This window comes from Notothenia rossii (genome assembly GCF_949606895.1).
Source record: "Notothenia rossii genome assembly, chromosome: 1".
NCBI classification, from domain to species: Eukaryota; Metazoa; Chordata; class Actinopteri; order Perciformes; family Nototheniidae; genus Notothenia; species Notothenia rossii.
In genome coordinates this window covers 73,311,918-73,326,914 of record NC_136912.1, presented here as the reverse complement: position 1 = coordinate 73,326,914, position 14,997 = coordinate 73,311,918, and the positions used below count along the sequence as shown (strand labels likewise).

At 42.1% G+C, this 14,997-nt stretch overlaps 1 protein-coding gene and 2 long non-coding RNA genes across 3 annotated transcripts; 1 reads left to right on the top strand and 2 right to left on the bottom strand.

Annotated features, from left to right (window-relative positions):
• Positions 1–5,514: 5,514 nt before the first annotated feature.
• Positions 5,515–7,596, top strand: LOC307040899. The gene is made up of 3 exons (XR_013808628.1): positions 5,515–6,808; positions 7,237–7,256; positions 7,497–7,596. It is a non-coding gene; the product is annotated as an uncharacterized lncRNA (long non-coding RNA).
• Positions 7,597–7,719: 123 nt separating this feature from the next.
• On the bottom strand, positions 7,720–8,841 carry LOC307040462. The gene is made up of 2 exons (XR_013808502.1): positions 8,318–8,841; positions 7,720–7,853 (listed from the first exon to the last, which is right to left on the bottom strand). It is a non-coding gene; the product is annotated as an uncharacterized lncRNA (long non-coding RNA).
• A 2,755-nt stretch (positions 8,842–11,596) lies between these two features.
• LOC307019450 (homeodomain-interacting protein kinase 1-like) lies at positions 11,597–14,304 on the bottom strand (the record flags this gene model as incomplete). Its single annotated transcript, XM_079650392.1, has 8 exons — positions 11,597–11,703; positions 11,949–12,259; positions 12,347–12,525; positions 12,641–12,712; positions 13,114–13,237; positions 13,419–13,600; positions 13,827–14,018; positions 14,116–14,304. The coding sequence occupies 8 exons, from the start codon at positions 14,302–14,304 to the stop codon at positions 11,597–11,599; spliced, it is 1,356 nt and encodes a 451-aa protein (XP_079506518.1).
• Between the last annotated feature and the right edge of the window lie 693 nt (positions 14,305–14,997).

Sequence of the window (14,997 nt, the reverse complement as noted above, 5' to 3'; positions counted from 1 at the left end):
AGACAGAGAATCAGCACTTTTGAAACAGGGCTGAAAGAGAGGGGATTATGGGATGCTATAATGATCTGTTTGGTATTTGGAGCCAAATACTTCAGAGACATGTTTTGTATATATCTGAGGCCTATAATATATTGATAAAAAACACTATAATAAGGGACCTTTAATATCTCTCTTCGTGTGTTAAACAACATCTCAAGAAAACTCTTCAGATTGAGCTTCTGTCTACAAAGGAGTCATGTTTTAACATTGTTTTCAGGAGCAAAGGTCTTCCTGTTAATTAGGCTGCAATGGATATATAAAATAATGTTTGGCTTCCAGTGGCCTCCTGCAAACTCAAAACGAAGTGTCAGCTGCTGATTCGGTGCCAGCGGATGTTTCAGATGTGGGCCGTCTCACCTTGGTGATGATATGGAGGAGGCTGTTAGGGCCGACCACACTTAGCTCTGAGTGCTGCCAAGGTAAACGGCGTCCTCCTGTGAAATGCCTTTCGGCCCTTTTTCTAAGTGGTTAATGTGGTGTCTGTTGCTAAGGCAACACAGCACCTACGAAAATTATGTTTTAGATTTTTTGGCAGCGCCTAACATCCATTTTGACAAAATAAAGCGTAAACAGCAACAGAAATATTTGCAGGGAAGCAGTTTGATTTCCCACACGGGCCCCCCCGCTGAGACGTGAAAACATAACACACATCTCGCTGTGACGGGCCGTTGTGTGATACCGCCACTCCTCTCAGGTATTATGGCTATTAAAGCATTTTCACACTTCAGCTAATATGCTTTTCAATGGAAAAATGTGCTTTTAAATTACAATAAATTCCTCCGTGCTGGCACAAATTCAAGACAAATTTGGTGAAAATCCACTTTTTGGTGTAATACCACTGAAGCATTTGGCCGTACTCCCAGTATAGCCATCCTGTGGAGCAGCAGGGGGGCATGAGGCAGTGCAGGATATTTGCACTCTGTCATTTAATAATTGTATCTCTTGCTTTTGCTATCTTGTGTTTCATAACGTTTTTGCATAACCAGAAAGATTGTGCACCTTCTCAGGAGGATTTGCATGAAAATGTAAAACTATCTGCAAAAAATGTGATGTTATGATGGAAGTAGTTTATCCTTATTTGCCCTTCTTGTTTGTTTGTTTGTTTGTTTGTTTGTTTGTTTGTTTGTTTGTTCACACAATGTAAAGCGGCCTTGGGTCCCTTGAAAGGCGCTATACAAATGTTATCTATTATTATTATTATTATTATTATTATTATCCTTTATGTAGCATGGTGAAAAGAATATGAAGGTCGAGGCAGTGTTAGGGCCTGTCGTGTGTCAGAGTTCGATGCAGAAAAACCACTCCCTGTCACAGAGCAACAGTTAATGAACTCATTTTTATCAACCATATCAATAATCTTTGAATTGTTTTCTTATAGTTAGTTAGAATTTAGTTATTAAGGTTTAACAATGATTTAATAAGTTATGTTACGCCCCACCCCTAATGTGAATTAACAGAATTCCACAACCGACCTAAATACAACACAGAAAGACACCTTTAAATAATCAAATCCATTGGATTTATTACAATTAAACATGTGAAATATACAAATATCAATCCTAGGCTGAGAGGCAGAAACACAATGGTCCTCACGACAGAGGCCCCTCCCTCATCTGCTGCTGGCACTGGAGCTTTTAAGCACTTCCTTCTCAAGGTGCACCTCGTCTGAACCTCGCTGCAGCAACGCAGCACAGCTGGGCAGAGGAGAGGGAAATAGGAACAGAGACCACATACATACGTTACACCTTAAACAATGAATAAATAGAACACACCGTACTGTTATATTCATTTAAATTAATAAGTAAAAGGCTTTGCTTTTTTTCACAAAAAATATAAATTTTTCCATGAAAATCAGATTTCAGCCAAAAGTGACAGCTGGAGGAAAACAAAGTTTATAGAAAGGTCCTTCCTTTCAGTTCAGGACAGTTAAAGGAACAAGGTAGAAGAGTGCCAATGAAATGTCTCATAAACAAAAAAAATAATCTGTTAAAATAACAACGTTGGCATTATGAATGGTATTTCTCATGTTCATATGAATTGAAGTGAACATTTGAAAATAATTAGCATTACACATAAAAGGCCTGAGACTGGAGATGTTTGGAGATGGGAGGAGAAAGAGAGACATGCCTGTGAATGATTTCCTGTACTGATGAGGAGAAAAGAGTCCTGTCGGCTGTTGTCTGCACTGAGACGGCATTGTGATGTGTGTGTTGTAATAAACGCCATCAAGTCCATTCACTGCACTTCATGAAAATTATGAGGAATTGAATTGTTTTACAAGAGGCGATGTAAAGAAATGGAAAAAATGATGAAAGATACAAAATGGGGTAAGATGAGATGGAAGGAGATTCAGAGGTGAGTATAAATGAGATGGGAAGCGAGAAAGTATATTCAGGGGAGAAGGGATTTCAAGATACAACACAATATTTAAAACAAATCTGTCCTATTTATGCACCATGACATTGTTGATAGATTGTGATGTTCTGTACTTAGATCAGGGGTTCCCAACCTTTTTTCCCAAGAGCCCCCCCAAATGACTCCTGTTGGAAGTTCCCCCCCCCCCCTACACACACACACAAGGGGGGGGGGGGGGGGGCGCAACAGTGGTAATTGCAGTTTAAAAGTCTCAAAATGCTACAACTACTGTCACAAACTGGATGAATGTGAAGTATTTTGTTAAAGGAGGATGAAAGCGTAATTAAGGAGCACTATTGGAGTGACTTGGATGGTTATTGGACTCAGGATTCATTCATTTGGATTCCCGCTGTATGAAGAAATTAAAGGAAGGCGCAAGTGGAAACAATTTACAAAGGGATTAAACGGTTTAAAACACATGCTCAAAGTAAGCCGGATTTTGCCGATGTTTTTATGTGGATTCAAAAGTCGTAAATAATCTACAAAATGGAGGAGACCGATCTGATCGGAGTAACTGTGACAAATAATCCAACTGAAACAGGAATGGACAATGACTATGTTTTAAAAATGCGCTTATCCAGAAAAGCCCGGTTTGGACCCTTTATGGCAGTGGTTCTCAAACTTTTTCTGTCAGGCCCCCCCTTTGGAGAAAAAAAAAAGTCGGGCCCCCCCAAAACGAATAATCAGGCTCAGTGGCGGCGCCAGAGATTTTTTTTGGGGGTGCTGTGGGGTAGCTTGACGTTTCATAGAGGGTGCTCAAACATTTAGGGTTTCCCATTAATGTACCGGTCGCTAAAGTGGAATTTTCTACTGCAACAATCCCCACGCAAATACACAACGTACCCGCGACTGTTACAATGAAGGCTCGATATTCAGCTCACGGCATATAGGTGTAAGCAGGGATAAAGTGCTATTTTTATAGGTGATGTGTGGACGTCACATAGGGGGGTCCGGGGGCAAGCTTCCCCGGGAAGATTTATTTTTAAATATTGAAGTTAAAAGCATCAATCTGGTGCACTTTGAGAGCGAAATGAAGAGATCTATGGATACATCTCTCAACACCCATATGAAACGGAAATGTAAACAGATTTACTTTTTCTTGATGGATATTTTACAAATCACCCTTTTAAACTTTATTCTTGTTTTACTGTCATATAGTATTTCACACCTGTTTTTCATTTATTCTCTTATTTTTTTATAACTATAATGATCATATAAACGTGTGCCTCGGAAATAATTGTTTACATTAATGGTGACCAAAACATTTGAGACCCACTGAGATAACACTGAGAGAGTCCTTTAGCTCTCAGTCTGACAGGAGAGGACTCTCCTCCACTTTGTTGTTGAAAAAACTCCTTATATCCGTTAGCGTAGCTCGCTAGCACCAGAAGCTAACAACAACGATCTCCAGTACCGGTGCGCTCTCTCTCTCTCACGCGCACACAAAATGGCTCGTTCCACACACACACACAGAGCCGAGCTTTAATGAAACAGAGACCCAGACGTAATAGTACTGTACTGCATCATATTATTTTCGAATCAATAATTTTTCAAATTATGATTTTTATTTTATTTTTTATTTTTATCTTTTATTTTATTTTTTTATAACCATTTTTCCTCCTGGTCTCTCGCGCCCCCCCTGGCATGCCTCTGCGCCCACCAGGGGGGGCGTGCCCCCCACTTTGAGAACCACTGCTTTATGGGCATAAGAAACATTTGTATTAAAGAAAAAATTATACATTTTTGTCTTTTTATGCCTTTAATAGCTACTAACTTGAATTTTTATTCAAATTAATTAATCAATTATTTTTTATATTTTATTGTAATGTAGAGACTAAAGGCTTTAAGTGACAATCATGTATTGCGTTACAATTATATGTAAAAAGAATAAAAAATAAAAGTCCAAATATGATATTTGGCCAGTGGTTCCTAACGCCCCCCAGGTTGGGAACCACTGACTTAGATCATGTCTGTTGATGCATTTGGGTTTCAAAAGTCAGGATGTTTGTGATATCATTCTGTTGACTTGTAATGTGTTGTATTGAAACATCACAGGCTCGAAAAAGTGCCTGCAAAACAATAATGTTTCACAATTTATATGAACGACTGTACAAAGAACTAAGAAAAAAACCCGGATGTGTGACATCATTGTCTGCGGACACAGTGATGTGTTTAAAGAACCGGAGGCTGAGTGTGTGGCACCAATTCACTCTGTTGTGCTATTCAGCCTCTTCACAAGGAGAAACTGAAGACACTCACACACATTTATCAACAAAGTGACTAGGCACAGTTGTCTGTCTAAATGTGTGTGTGTGTGTGTGTGTGTGTGTGTGTGCGTGCGTACATGCGTGTGCGTGTGTGTGTGTGTGTGTGTGTGTGTGTGTGTGTGTGTGTGTGTGTGTGTGTGTGTGTGTGTGAGTGAGTGAGTGTGTGCATGTGTGTGGGAGAGAGAGAGAGAGGGAGAAAGGTGAGATGAAGAGAGTATTCCAGAGGGCTTAGGGGCATTTCACAATGTTGAAGGGGTAGGTTTTCAATTACAGTGTGTGTGTGTGTTCACATGCTCTATGACAAACCTCTGAGCCACGTTCACCTCTCTGTCTCTGCACTAGCTGCCATCATGCAGCAACACGCACTGTTTATAACTGACAGGATCACAGACTACATGGTTTGTTTTCTCCTTAGTGTGGGACATGAGCCATAAGTATGTTTAGACATCAGTGTGATTACAGGAGATCCCTGCCTTCTATAATCTGTACCACCAGGTCGGAAAAAAAACTGCAGCATTAGTTGTTAACTAAAATAGACTTGCTTAAGTGTTTGTGAGACTGTAGTCTGCATGCTGTCTCCTGGCAACAGCAAACATTGTTTGTGTCTTTTTGCAATTTAACCATATTGTTCACAAAACTTTACTAACTTTGAGTTTTAACTAAACCAAATCTTTGAACTCTCCAACCAAAGTACTTGCTGTCATACCTGTCCTTTTTATAAATGTAGCTCAGCGCAAGTTAAATCAGGAAGACAACATTCTTCTTCTTCTTCTTCTTCTTCTTCTTCTTCTTCTTTTCTTTAATGGCGAATCCCTTCCACTTGGAGCATATATCGCCACCTACTGTTTAGTTACTAAATGTTCATACTAAATCCTTGTCCTCAGACCAGTGCTTTTGAGGAATTTGAAGATCAGCTTGTTTGCTTCATTTCTTAGGAAGACAACATTATCGGGTGCCACACGTTATCTCAATAACTGATCAGGGGCATCACGCCCCGGCTAGCCAATCATCGCACCTGCTAACCCCTTTAAATCTGCTCTCTCCTCTCCGTCAGTTGTCATTTCAGGTGTCAACGCACAAGCAGCACCAGGGCTTCGTCCCAGCTCCAGGCATTATTCATCAGCTCCGCAGTCTTGCGGATTAAGCTGCAGGCGGCGTTCTACCAGTCGGCTAGCGGTTCCAGCCGGTCGCCCCGCAAACCCGGATGCGGGAGGAAGACAAGGAAATCGGGCTCCACCGAAGTTCCACCGGCTTAATGGAAATGGCCTACTTCACGGGAACATTGACGCACGCCTTCAGTCTCTCGAGAGGGCATCACTGGCATCCGGGCCGCTTAAATGCGGCGCTTCCGGCTTCACGCGGAACGGGCCCTCATCGCATGCAAAGCTTTACCCATTGCTGGCTTCAACCACAACCCCTCCCGCAGGCAGGCAGGGCTTAAGCTACATCCCCTTGAAGCTACTTCCTCCTGCGCCTCACCTCTAAAACAGGTGTCAGGGTAGCGCTGGCAAGAGGCAGTTGCAACAAATTCATGAGATGTTTCGTTTTATTGTTATGACATTCGGGTCATGCAGAGCGAGATCGCTACCCCTTTAAGAGAGGGGTGTGGCGCGTGCAGAGCGAGCGAGCGGGATACATGTTTTCTAGAAGTAAACGAGGCAGCAGAAAGGAAGGTCTGCGATCTTGCGAAGCTATCTTGCGAACAGAAGAGCTAAATAAATGCAACGACCTCCCAAGAAGAGCTCGCTCTCTCCAGTCTTTCCGATTAAATGGGTTATTGAACCCGAAGCGGCGCGCGTTGCTTCTGCCCTGGGAGATGACCAGAGTCATCCCCCCCCCGTTCCTCGACGACGGTCTGGGATCCGACAGGAAGTTCAACACTGTGCATTGCTACCTTTAGTTCAGGGTTAAGGTGAGTTTCAGGCAGCGTTGGGTGTAACCAGCGCCGTATAGATAGAAGAGTTACGACAGCGGAAGTCCAAAAACGGTTATCGTCACATGGTTCATGCAGACGAGAATCGTTCCCCGGAAGTTCATGGCGGGCAATGTGAATGCATTGATAACAGGAGATAGAACTTCGACTTTTGGTAATTATTAGTGAATAAAGGTTTTGATTTGCAATATTTATACAACAAATCGATATGTGTATGTATTTACATCAATATGTTTTAAAAAATAGAATTTGCTAATATTAAGTGATAATATTAGGATTAGTGTGAACAACTAGTTTACATGTTAGGCTAACAGTGCCTTGGTTAAAGAGCCTGTTGCTGTTTATTTATAGCTTTGAATTCTTTCAAACCAATATTATCTTCTTAAACTTGTATGGTAGTCAGGAGCATCACTTTCTAATGTTTATTGATATATTTAGAGGGAGGGGATCTAAAGGAATGCTTCAAAATTCAGATTAGATTAATTTCTACCATTTTCTTAAATTCATGGTAGTTTCAGTAATCCCATGGTAATTGAGGACACAAGTTATCTAAATGACTAATGTCATCTTTATGGCTTTCAGAAAGGACAGGAAACCGACAGGTGACTATCAAAGGACTAGCAGCAGCAGCAGCAGCAGCAGCAGCAGCAGCAGCAGCAGCAGCAGCAGCAGCAGCAGCAGCAGCAGCAGCAGCATGATGATGATGATGATGATGTTAAATGTGTTGTTTTAGGAACATCCATTGCAAATACATGGAATTCAATAAACATTGAATAGCATATCATGCAGTTTGTCTGTGCCTTTTCCTCCGTGTTGTCCTGGTTTGCTGTGCTGCCTCCTAGTCGCCACCATGGTTTGCTGTGCTGCCTGGGGATGCTCAAATCGCTCTGAGAAAGGAGTACTAATGTACGGCTTCCCCACTGACACAGAGCGGAGGAAAAAATGGCTGGCACAAGTCAGCAGGAGCAATTTCATGACCAACAGCAAAAAAATATGTGAGGTTAGGTTATTGTATACAAACACTGCATTTGCACTTTTTCACAAAACGAAAACCACACCATTGGGAAAGCTTAATGTTTTGTTTAATACAAAAAAACAGGGAAAGGCTTGAAAAACACTGAGAGTTGAGACTCAGGGTGCAGGGTGAGGGTCTCAGTGCAGGTATTCAGGCTCCATTGAATCCCCCTCTGGTTCTTGTGCTGAAAGAGGGAGTAACAGACAGGAGACAGGGTTATACACACCTATATAGCACACCTATTGGATGGGAAATTGCCTTGGGGAGATAAGGTGTGGTCTTTGTTCCCAACTGAAGTTATGGAACTTTATTATTTGTGAGTTTAACAAAGTATGACAAATGGCATCAGTAACAGATGTGATATGAATTTCTATAAAGTTGTCTCTTTCTTGGTCATATTTTATATACAGTATATAATGAGTATAACATGTCCAGTAAGTATAAAGTGTTTCCTAATACTGTGTATTCAACCACTATGGTATAGTGTATGGTACTATGGTATGGTATCCTAGCTGAATCTGTTATCTGTAAACGTTCCCTAAATCTACTAATTTAGGGATAATCCACTGACATCCTTTAATACACATGTTAATTTGAATCAGATGTACTGATAATATCCGCAATATAAATCTTTAAGCTTCTTCTTACCTTTAAAAGTCCGTCACGAACGGTCTATTATGCTGCAACTCTACAGCTCTGCTAGCCTTGGCGCTAACTTCCGGGGAACGATTGAGAGGCTCCACGATCCGCCATTGCTGTAAAAAAGTGGTCCATTGGAGTGAACGGAGATGACATAACTCTCAGTCTATACGGCGCTGGGTGTAACGTGTTACAGTATGGAGTTTCAGTAACGTATTACTTTGCGTACGAAGAATGTAATGCATTACTAATGCAGCCGGGTATTGCTACGCATTACAATGTCAGTACTAACGCAGTTTCAAGCTCAACACAGTGTTACCTGAAATGAACGGTGTTTCGTAGGGCTTCTTTTCCTCAATGACCAAGTCGCTGCACATTATCCTGTTTATGACACGACCAGATACTAAATAAATTAGGAATTGACTCCCAATATTAATTTAATGATTATTGACTGAATGATCGTATTCTTTTTTTCTCTTCGTCTCCACTAAGAATATTCAGTTTCTCGGGGCACCAACGGCTGGATCTGCGACAACAACATCTCCTCGGCAGCACTGTCCAAATCCGTTCACAGTCTCTGATCCATTAAATATCGCGCCATGACGTAACGTTTACATCGCCGTTTCTCTCCCAATACCGCCGTCAAACAAACATCAATAGAGGATTGCGTCGGGTAGTTTTTAATTATACAAAGCAGATTCATCAGAACTACTTCTTCAAACTATATTTTTCTAGAACGCCATGCTGCATCGGGTACATGTGATCCAGCGGCATTAACGCGCTGCTTCGCGCGTGCACCGGAGTTATTTAATCGTTAACTTACACGCCAGCGGTCGCCGTTAAGCACTCACTGTCCGACGTCACATAAGCAGCCGATAAATATTTCCCATCTCTTAGCGACATGTTTCAGTATGGATTTATGCCGTCGGCATCACAACACCGTCATTAAGGTTATCTGGCATCCTACAGGTGACGTTGCTTGCAACCGAGCTAATCAGTCATTGACTACTGTCACTATCTTTGCGGCATTAACCGTTTCCTACACAATAACAGATCTTAGTGCTGCTCGACTGTATAATTATTTCAAGGTGCGGTTGCGTTCTAGTCACTTTGTCCAAGCGTACTGCTCGTTACAACACTATTCGCTTCAGCATAGGTCCTAGCATGACTGGTATAGCTCAGGGCAATCTCGATGTTCCCCCTCTACGCACGGAGACTATGTAATCTTAATAGCGTGCAGGCCAAGGCTGGCTCTTCAAAGCAGATATTATCGACGCGCTTTAAAGTTCCCATCATCCGTTTAGCGGAACTCTTTCAGCCTTAAGCGGGAGTCAAGTAAGGAGAAACTACGCGTGCACCAGCTATTCGGGTAAATAATATTTATAGTTGTCTCTCCTCAGTCCATATCACCCACTGCAGGGAGATCCCCTCATGCGTGCTTTTACGCCATCTAGTGTTCAATACAACATTACTAACCTAACTCTGCTCAACTGGGAAAGAGAAGAAGAGAGAAGAAGAGACTAGGCCCAGTCACACACCCGGAGTGCCTAGGCATCACATCAAGCTCATGGTATAATGTTTCTCTAATCAAACTGCGCGCATCCACATAAACGTCAAGGCGTATACAGCAAACACCTTCAACGACAGTTGCTCTTCCTCACCGGGCAACCGTACTTTGCATGCGGATAATCTTCGGCACGCATCATCTCCCGTTTCTGGACGTGGCATCCGCTGGCCTCACAACGACCGCGTTTTCCCCGACTCTTAAGGACGTGCACTGCACATCCTCCGTTTTGGGGGGAATATCTGCATGAGATCATCATAAGGCACGCTCAGATTTCCACTCCTGCTTACACATTTATTATCACACTCGCTGGATCTAACACTAGCGTCCCTCCATCATCCTCTTCTCAGATGATAGAAGACGGTCCTAATCACTCAATCAGTTTATCAGCATCTACGACTCATCCTGGCACACTTAACTGCTATTAAGCTAGTCTATATCATGGGTCATGTCTCAGTATTTAACTAAGCTTATGGGTTTTCTGCGTGCATCCTGCACTTCATCAATATTCTCGGGTTTATGCTCACTTGGCTTGGGTCAATCCAGTTCATGATATTCATGCATCACTATACTCCAGCTAACAGCTCTCGTGCATTACTTGTCTACATCTCCCTCTTCGCCGGACATCGGCTCGTGCTGCCAATCCAAGATCTCTTCTGCTCACCTATGGTAAATATGCATATAACTGGTTGTGGCGTCCTAATAGCATATCAGGGCTTTTGTTCAGATAGGTGTAGCCAACTCTGCTGCCAATCAAGGCATTTCTCCCTCATCCCTGCCGCTCGGACGGTGGTCCTCCTCCACCTTCATATCCCACATTCGCCAGGACATCAGCGCGTGCTGGCCATCCAAGGTCTCTCAACAATAAAAATGGTAATTATGCCTATAACTGGTGGTGGTGGTTTCATAGCACGTCAGCATGTATACGTGTCACTGCACGTCAGGTTGCAACCTCCGGGTCCTTGTTCATGTTTAACCCCGCACGTCAGGTGACCTCCGTGTTCATGTTTAACCCCGCACGTCAGGTGACCTCCGGGTCCGTATTCATGTTTAACCCTGCACGTCAGGTGACCTCCGAAAAATTGCCCACAGCTCAGTACTTCATACTTCACTTCTTTTGGGGGTTCATCAGAGCGGTTCTTTCCCTCCTGAATGATCATCCTGCAAACCAGGGGCCTAATTGCCAAAACATCATTACAGTTACTTGTTGTAATACGTCAATCACTATTCCCGCATGTCATGGGTCCCGATAATAAACATGTATTTCATACATCACGTCTCTCCTGATTGAACTGTGATTTGCACCCATTTCAGATGACTGTTAGTTTGACTAACAATTGTATCCTGACAAACGCGGCTCGGATCAGAAAGCAACATAGTGTCTCGTTCAGTTTGGAGGACTTGGTCAAATCAAGGTAAAATAAAAACGTTTTTTCAAGTCCACTTAAAACCTGCTTTGTCAATTTGTGATTTCTAGTTCATAGACTTTTTTTTCTCAGAGGGGAAGTCTGAGGGAGTTTGTGTCTGTGTGCTAGGAGTAAAAGTTTCAAAGCGAACAACTTTACAGAATCCCACAATCCATTTCTAATAACTTATTCACTTTCATGCACAGAGCGGAAACTGCCAATGCAAAACATAAAAATAACTAAACATTCTTAATATGTTTGCACATATCATTTTATTGAATGCATGGAAGTTTCTGTGCAGAGTTGGACTGCAGCGCTTCAGTTGATCTTTCTGCTTTTGCATCCAGACCTCTCTTCTGGACAGCTCTCCTCATCGGCCCTCTTCTTCTTTTTGGAGGGGGCCTCTACTGTTTTGTTCAGTAGTGCTAATGAAAAAGAAAACAGAGGTTTAGATTTTTTTCAAACTAATGCGACTGTAGTATGACCATGTCAGATAGGCCAACTAAACAACCCAAAAATACATGAATTCATGTCAAACATCTCCAAAAACCATGAGCTATTCTGTGAATGGGTTTATGACAGTTCTGTTATACAAATCATGTTATCATACAGAAGAAAAGGCTTAATAAATCCTCAGTGTGTACATGTGTGTTGCCATAGGGATGCTTACTGTTGGCGCTGTCCTCCAAGTCTTCATTGAGGTTCTCAGTCTTCCTCTGTTTAGCTGAGGAGCTGCCACCAAAGGAAAAGCACGACTTTGCTTGATCCCTCTTTCGTTTGAGCAGCTGAGTCTTCTTGGTGGTTTTTCCACCGTCCCTTTTCCTTTTCTTCTTTGCTGTTTGTCCAGCAAAAGAGGGATGTTCATCGCTGCTCAGTCCACCGCTTTCAGTTTGGCGGGCTGGGATGGCAGTGCTGCTGGAGGCCACCTCAAGGTCGTCATCCTCCTTATTATCAGAGCTCGGACCAAAGCACGACTTAACACTGGAAGAAAAAAAACGAGTCATTCAACTTCATCTCGCGACAGTAAATCCACAGTGCGAGGAACACAAACTGTATCTGAGAACTTACAGGGAGCAGCTTTTGGAGTCGCCAGAAAGGTGACTCATGGTGATGAACGGATGCTGCAGGATCTGGCTGGGAGTGATCCTCTGAGCCGCGTCCACCATCAGCATCTTTGTCATCAGATCCAGAAAACTCTCCTGGTCACCGTCACACACTCTGGCTTTATCTGAGAGTTTGTCAGACTTCTTTGGGAGGTTCAGAATGAAACAAAACGGTAAGAATGGAGGCTTTTTTATTTTAAAATAATGTAACCTTATGTTCAACTTATCCAAAAAATGTCTTTTAAAAGAGATATCCTACCTTGATGAGATCTCTCAGGCTGCGAATCGTCCGTGGGAACAATTTGATGGAATTTCTCACTTCACGTGGGGTCTATAGACAAGAAGTAGAGAGAGTAAGCTAATGTGTTCTGACTACAGTGACACACAGAAACAAAGACTTAAATAATAATAACACAATTTTACTTTAAATCTCCACACTGGGGGTCCCTCTTCTCTGAATGTTGCACAGAAATACTCATGTGTGAACATTCCAGCATTGAGCAGATGGCTTGGTGGCTCACCAATACCAAGTATGATGTGCCTCAGCTATAGGAACAACACAAGGTTGCATTACACTTCAACATTTCTAAAGGCTTGAGAATTTCTCCCAAGGTTCAGGTACACACAAGTTACAAATTAATCTTTGGTCATCAAGAACAAGTGTTGAAGCAGTGGCAAACGGATGTTGGCACCAAATGGACCAAGACATTATGGCTTGAGTGTAATGCTTACCATGTCATATTCGACACTTCCAGGGAACAGCACATTGCCGGTTAACATTTTGGCAGCAATGCAGCCAAGAGACCACACGTCGATGGCTCCATTGAACTCATTTCCCAGCAGGATCTCTGGAGATCTTAGAAACACAAGAGAAACACAAACACATGAATAGGAAGTAGACTCCTACTGTCTACACTTCACTGTGAGTTTCTCAAATATGCAATGTTTTGCTGAGACTTTTGATTGACTAAAAACTTGAGACGCAAGTGTGAAGTATTTAATTCAGTTATCACCCTTTGTGATATCCTGTCAGTTACCTGTAATATAGGGTCTGCAGGGTCTCCCCCGTATGCTGAGCGGAGTTGTTTACGGCCAGGCCAAAGTCGATCACTTTGATTTTGAGTGGCTGGCGAACATGGTCCACCATCATTATGTTCGCTGGCTTTAGATCACAATGTACGATATCAACCAAATCCAGGAAATCCAGAGCAATAGCCAACTGAAATCAGGATCATCGGTCAGAATACATTGTAATTCATCGTTAACTTTAAAACCCTTTTTTTTTTAATAAAAACATTTTTAAGAGCTTTGCTATTTCAACATCTTGATCACTTGTTACAATTTAAGAAGTTAGGTGAATTCGTAATGGTTGCATATGGTATTATGTGCATGTAAGCAAAAATCTGACCATTCAGCCACTGTTTTAAACATTGTACAAAACAAACCTGTTTCACAATGGGCCGGATCTCCTTCAACTTCAGAGACATAGACCTTCTCTTCCGGAGGAATTCATAAAGACTGATGTCCAGCTTCTCAAACTCTAAGCAGTAACGCTTCTTGTATTGGAAGGAGTCGTTCCATAGCACGATGTTGAAGAGGTGGCAGTTACCCAATTTCATCTGTTTAAGGATATCCTCCTGTTGTATAAGATGTCAGAGAAAGATTTGATGTATTAACATTGTATTTTGAATAGTTTTATAAGGGATACGATAAAAAACATAATCTGTGTCCCACCTCACTCTTTGCATCCTCAATGCACTGCCAACTTCTCATGACTTTTAAAGCCACATTTTCGTTGGTGGCAAACTTCCTGCACTGGGCCACCTCTCCAAAGCTGCCTCTCCCCAGTAAATACTGCACTTGGTAGGCTGAGGATTTGGAGTAGAGCATCGCTCCTTCCTCAACCTGAAAGTTGGCAGTCATGGTGCGAGATGCACGCTGATGCTGATTTCTAACAACTTGAGTCTCAGTGTAAAATAACGGTTACTGGACGGACTGGATTTGAACCTCAGGGTACAGCAACTAGTAGGTCCCACAATTGTTTAAGGTTGTCTTCGAGTGAACAAGACGAAAAGCAGGTGAACGAGTCGAAAGCAAGGTGGAAATGACCAGAAAGTCAGATTAAAGAACCTTGGAATCTCCTCTCTGTTACAATGTTCCATCATTCTGTTCCAACAGTATGTTCCATTGTAAAGTTCCATAACTTCTCTTGAACAGGTGTTGATGGTATGCAACCTAACCCAGCAGAGAAAACTCCAATCAATGAATACACTATGTTTATATTGTATAAATAATGCAATCTTAAAGGTTATTGCCATTTTTTAATGACAATAAATTAATTAGAGCCTCCAACGGAAGAACTCAGATCTTTAACTTTATTGGAAGTTGCAACAAATCAGTGTAAAATTACTTAAGGTTAAAGCATCAACATTAATGTAGTAAAAGTACCAAAAGTACACATGCAGAATAACCCATTTCAGTATAATGTTTATTATACTGTGTTATAATGACTGATGCACTAATGCAGGGGTGTCAAACTCAAATACACAGTGGGCCAAAATAAAAAAATGGGTACTAGTCGAGGGCCGGACTGGTTCAATGTTTATTGTAGAACTT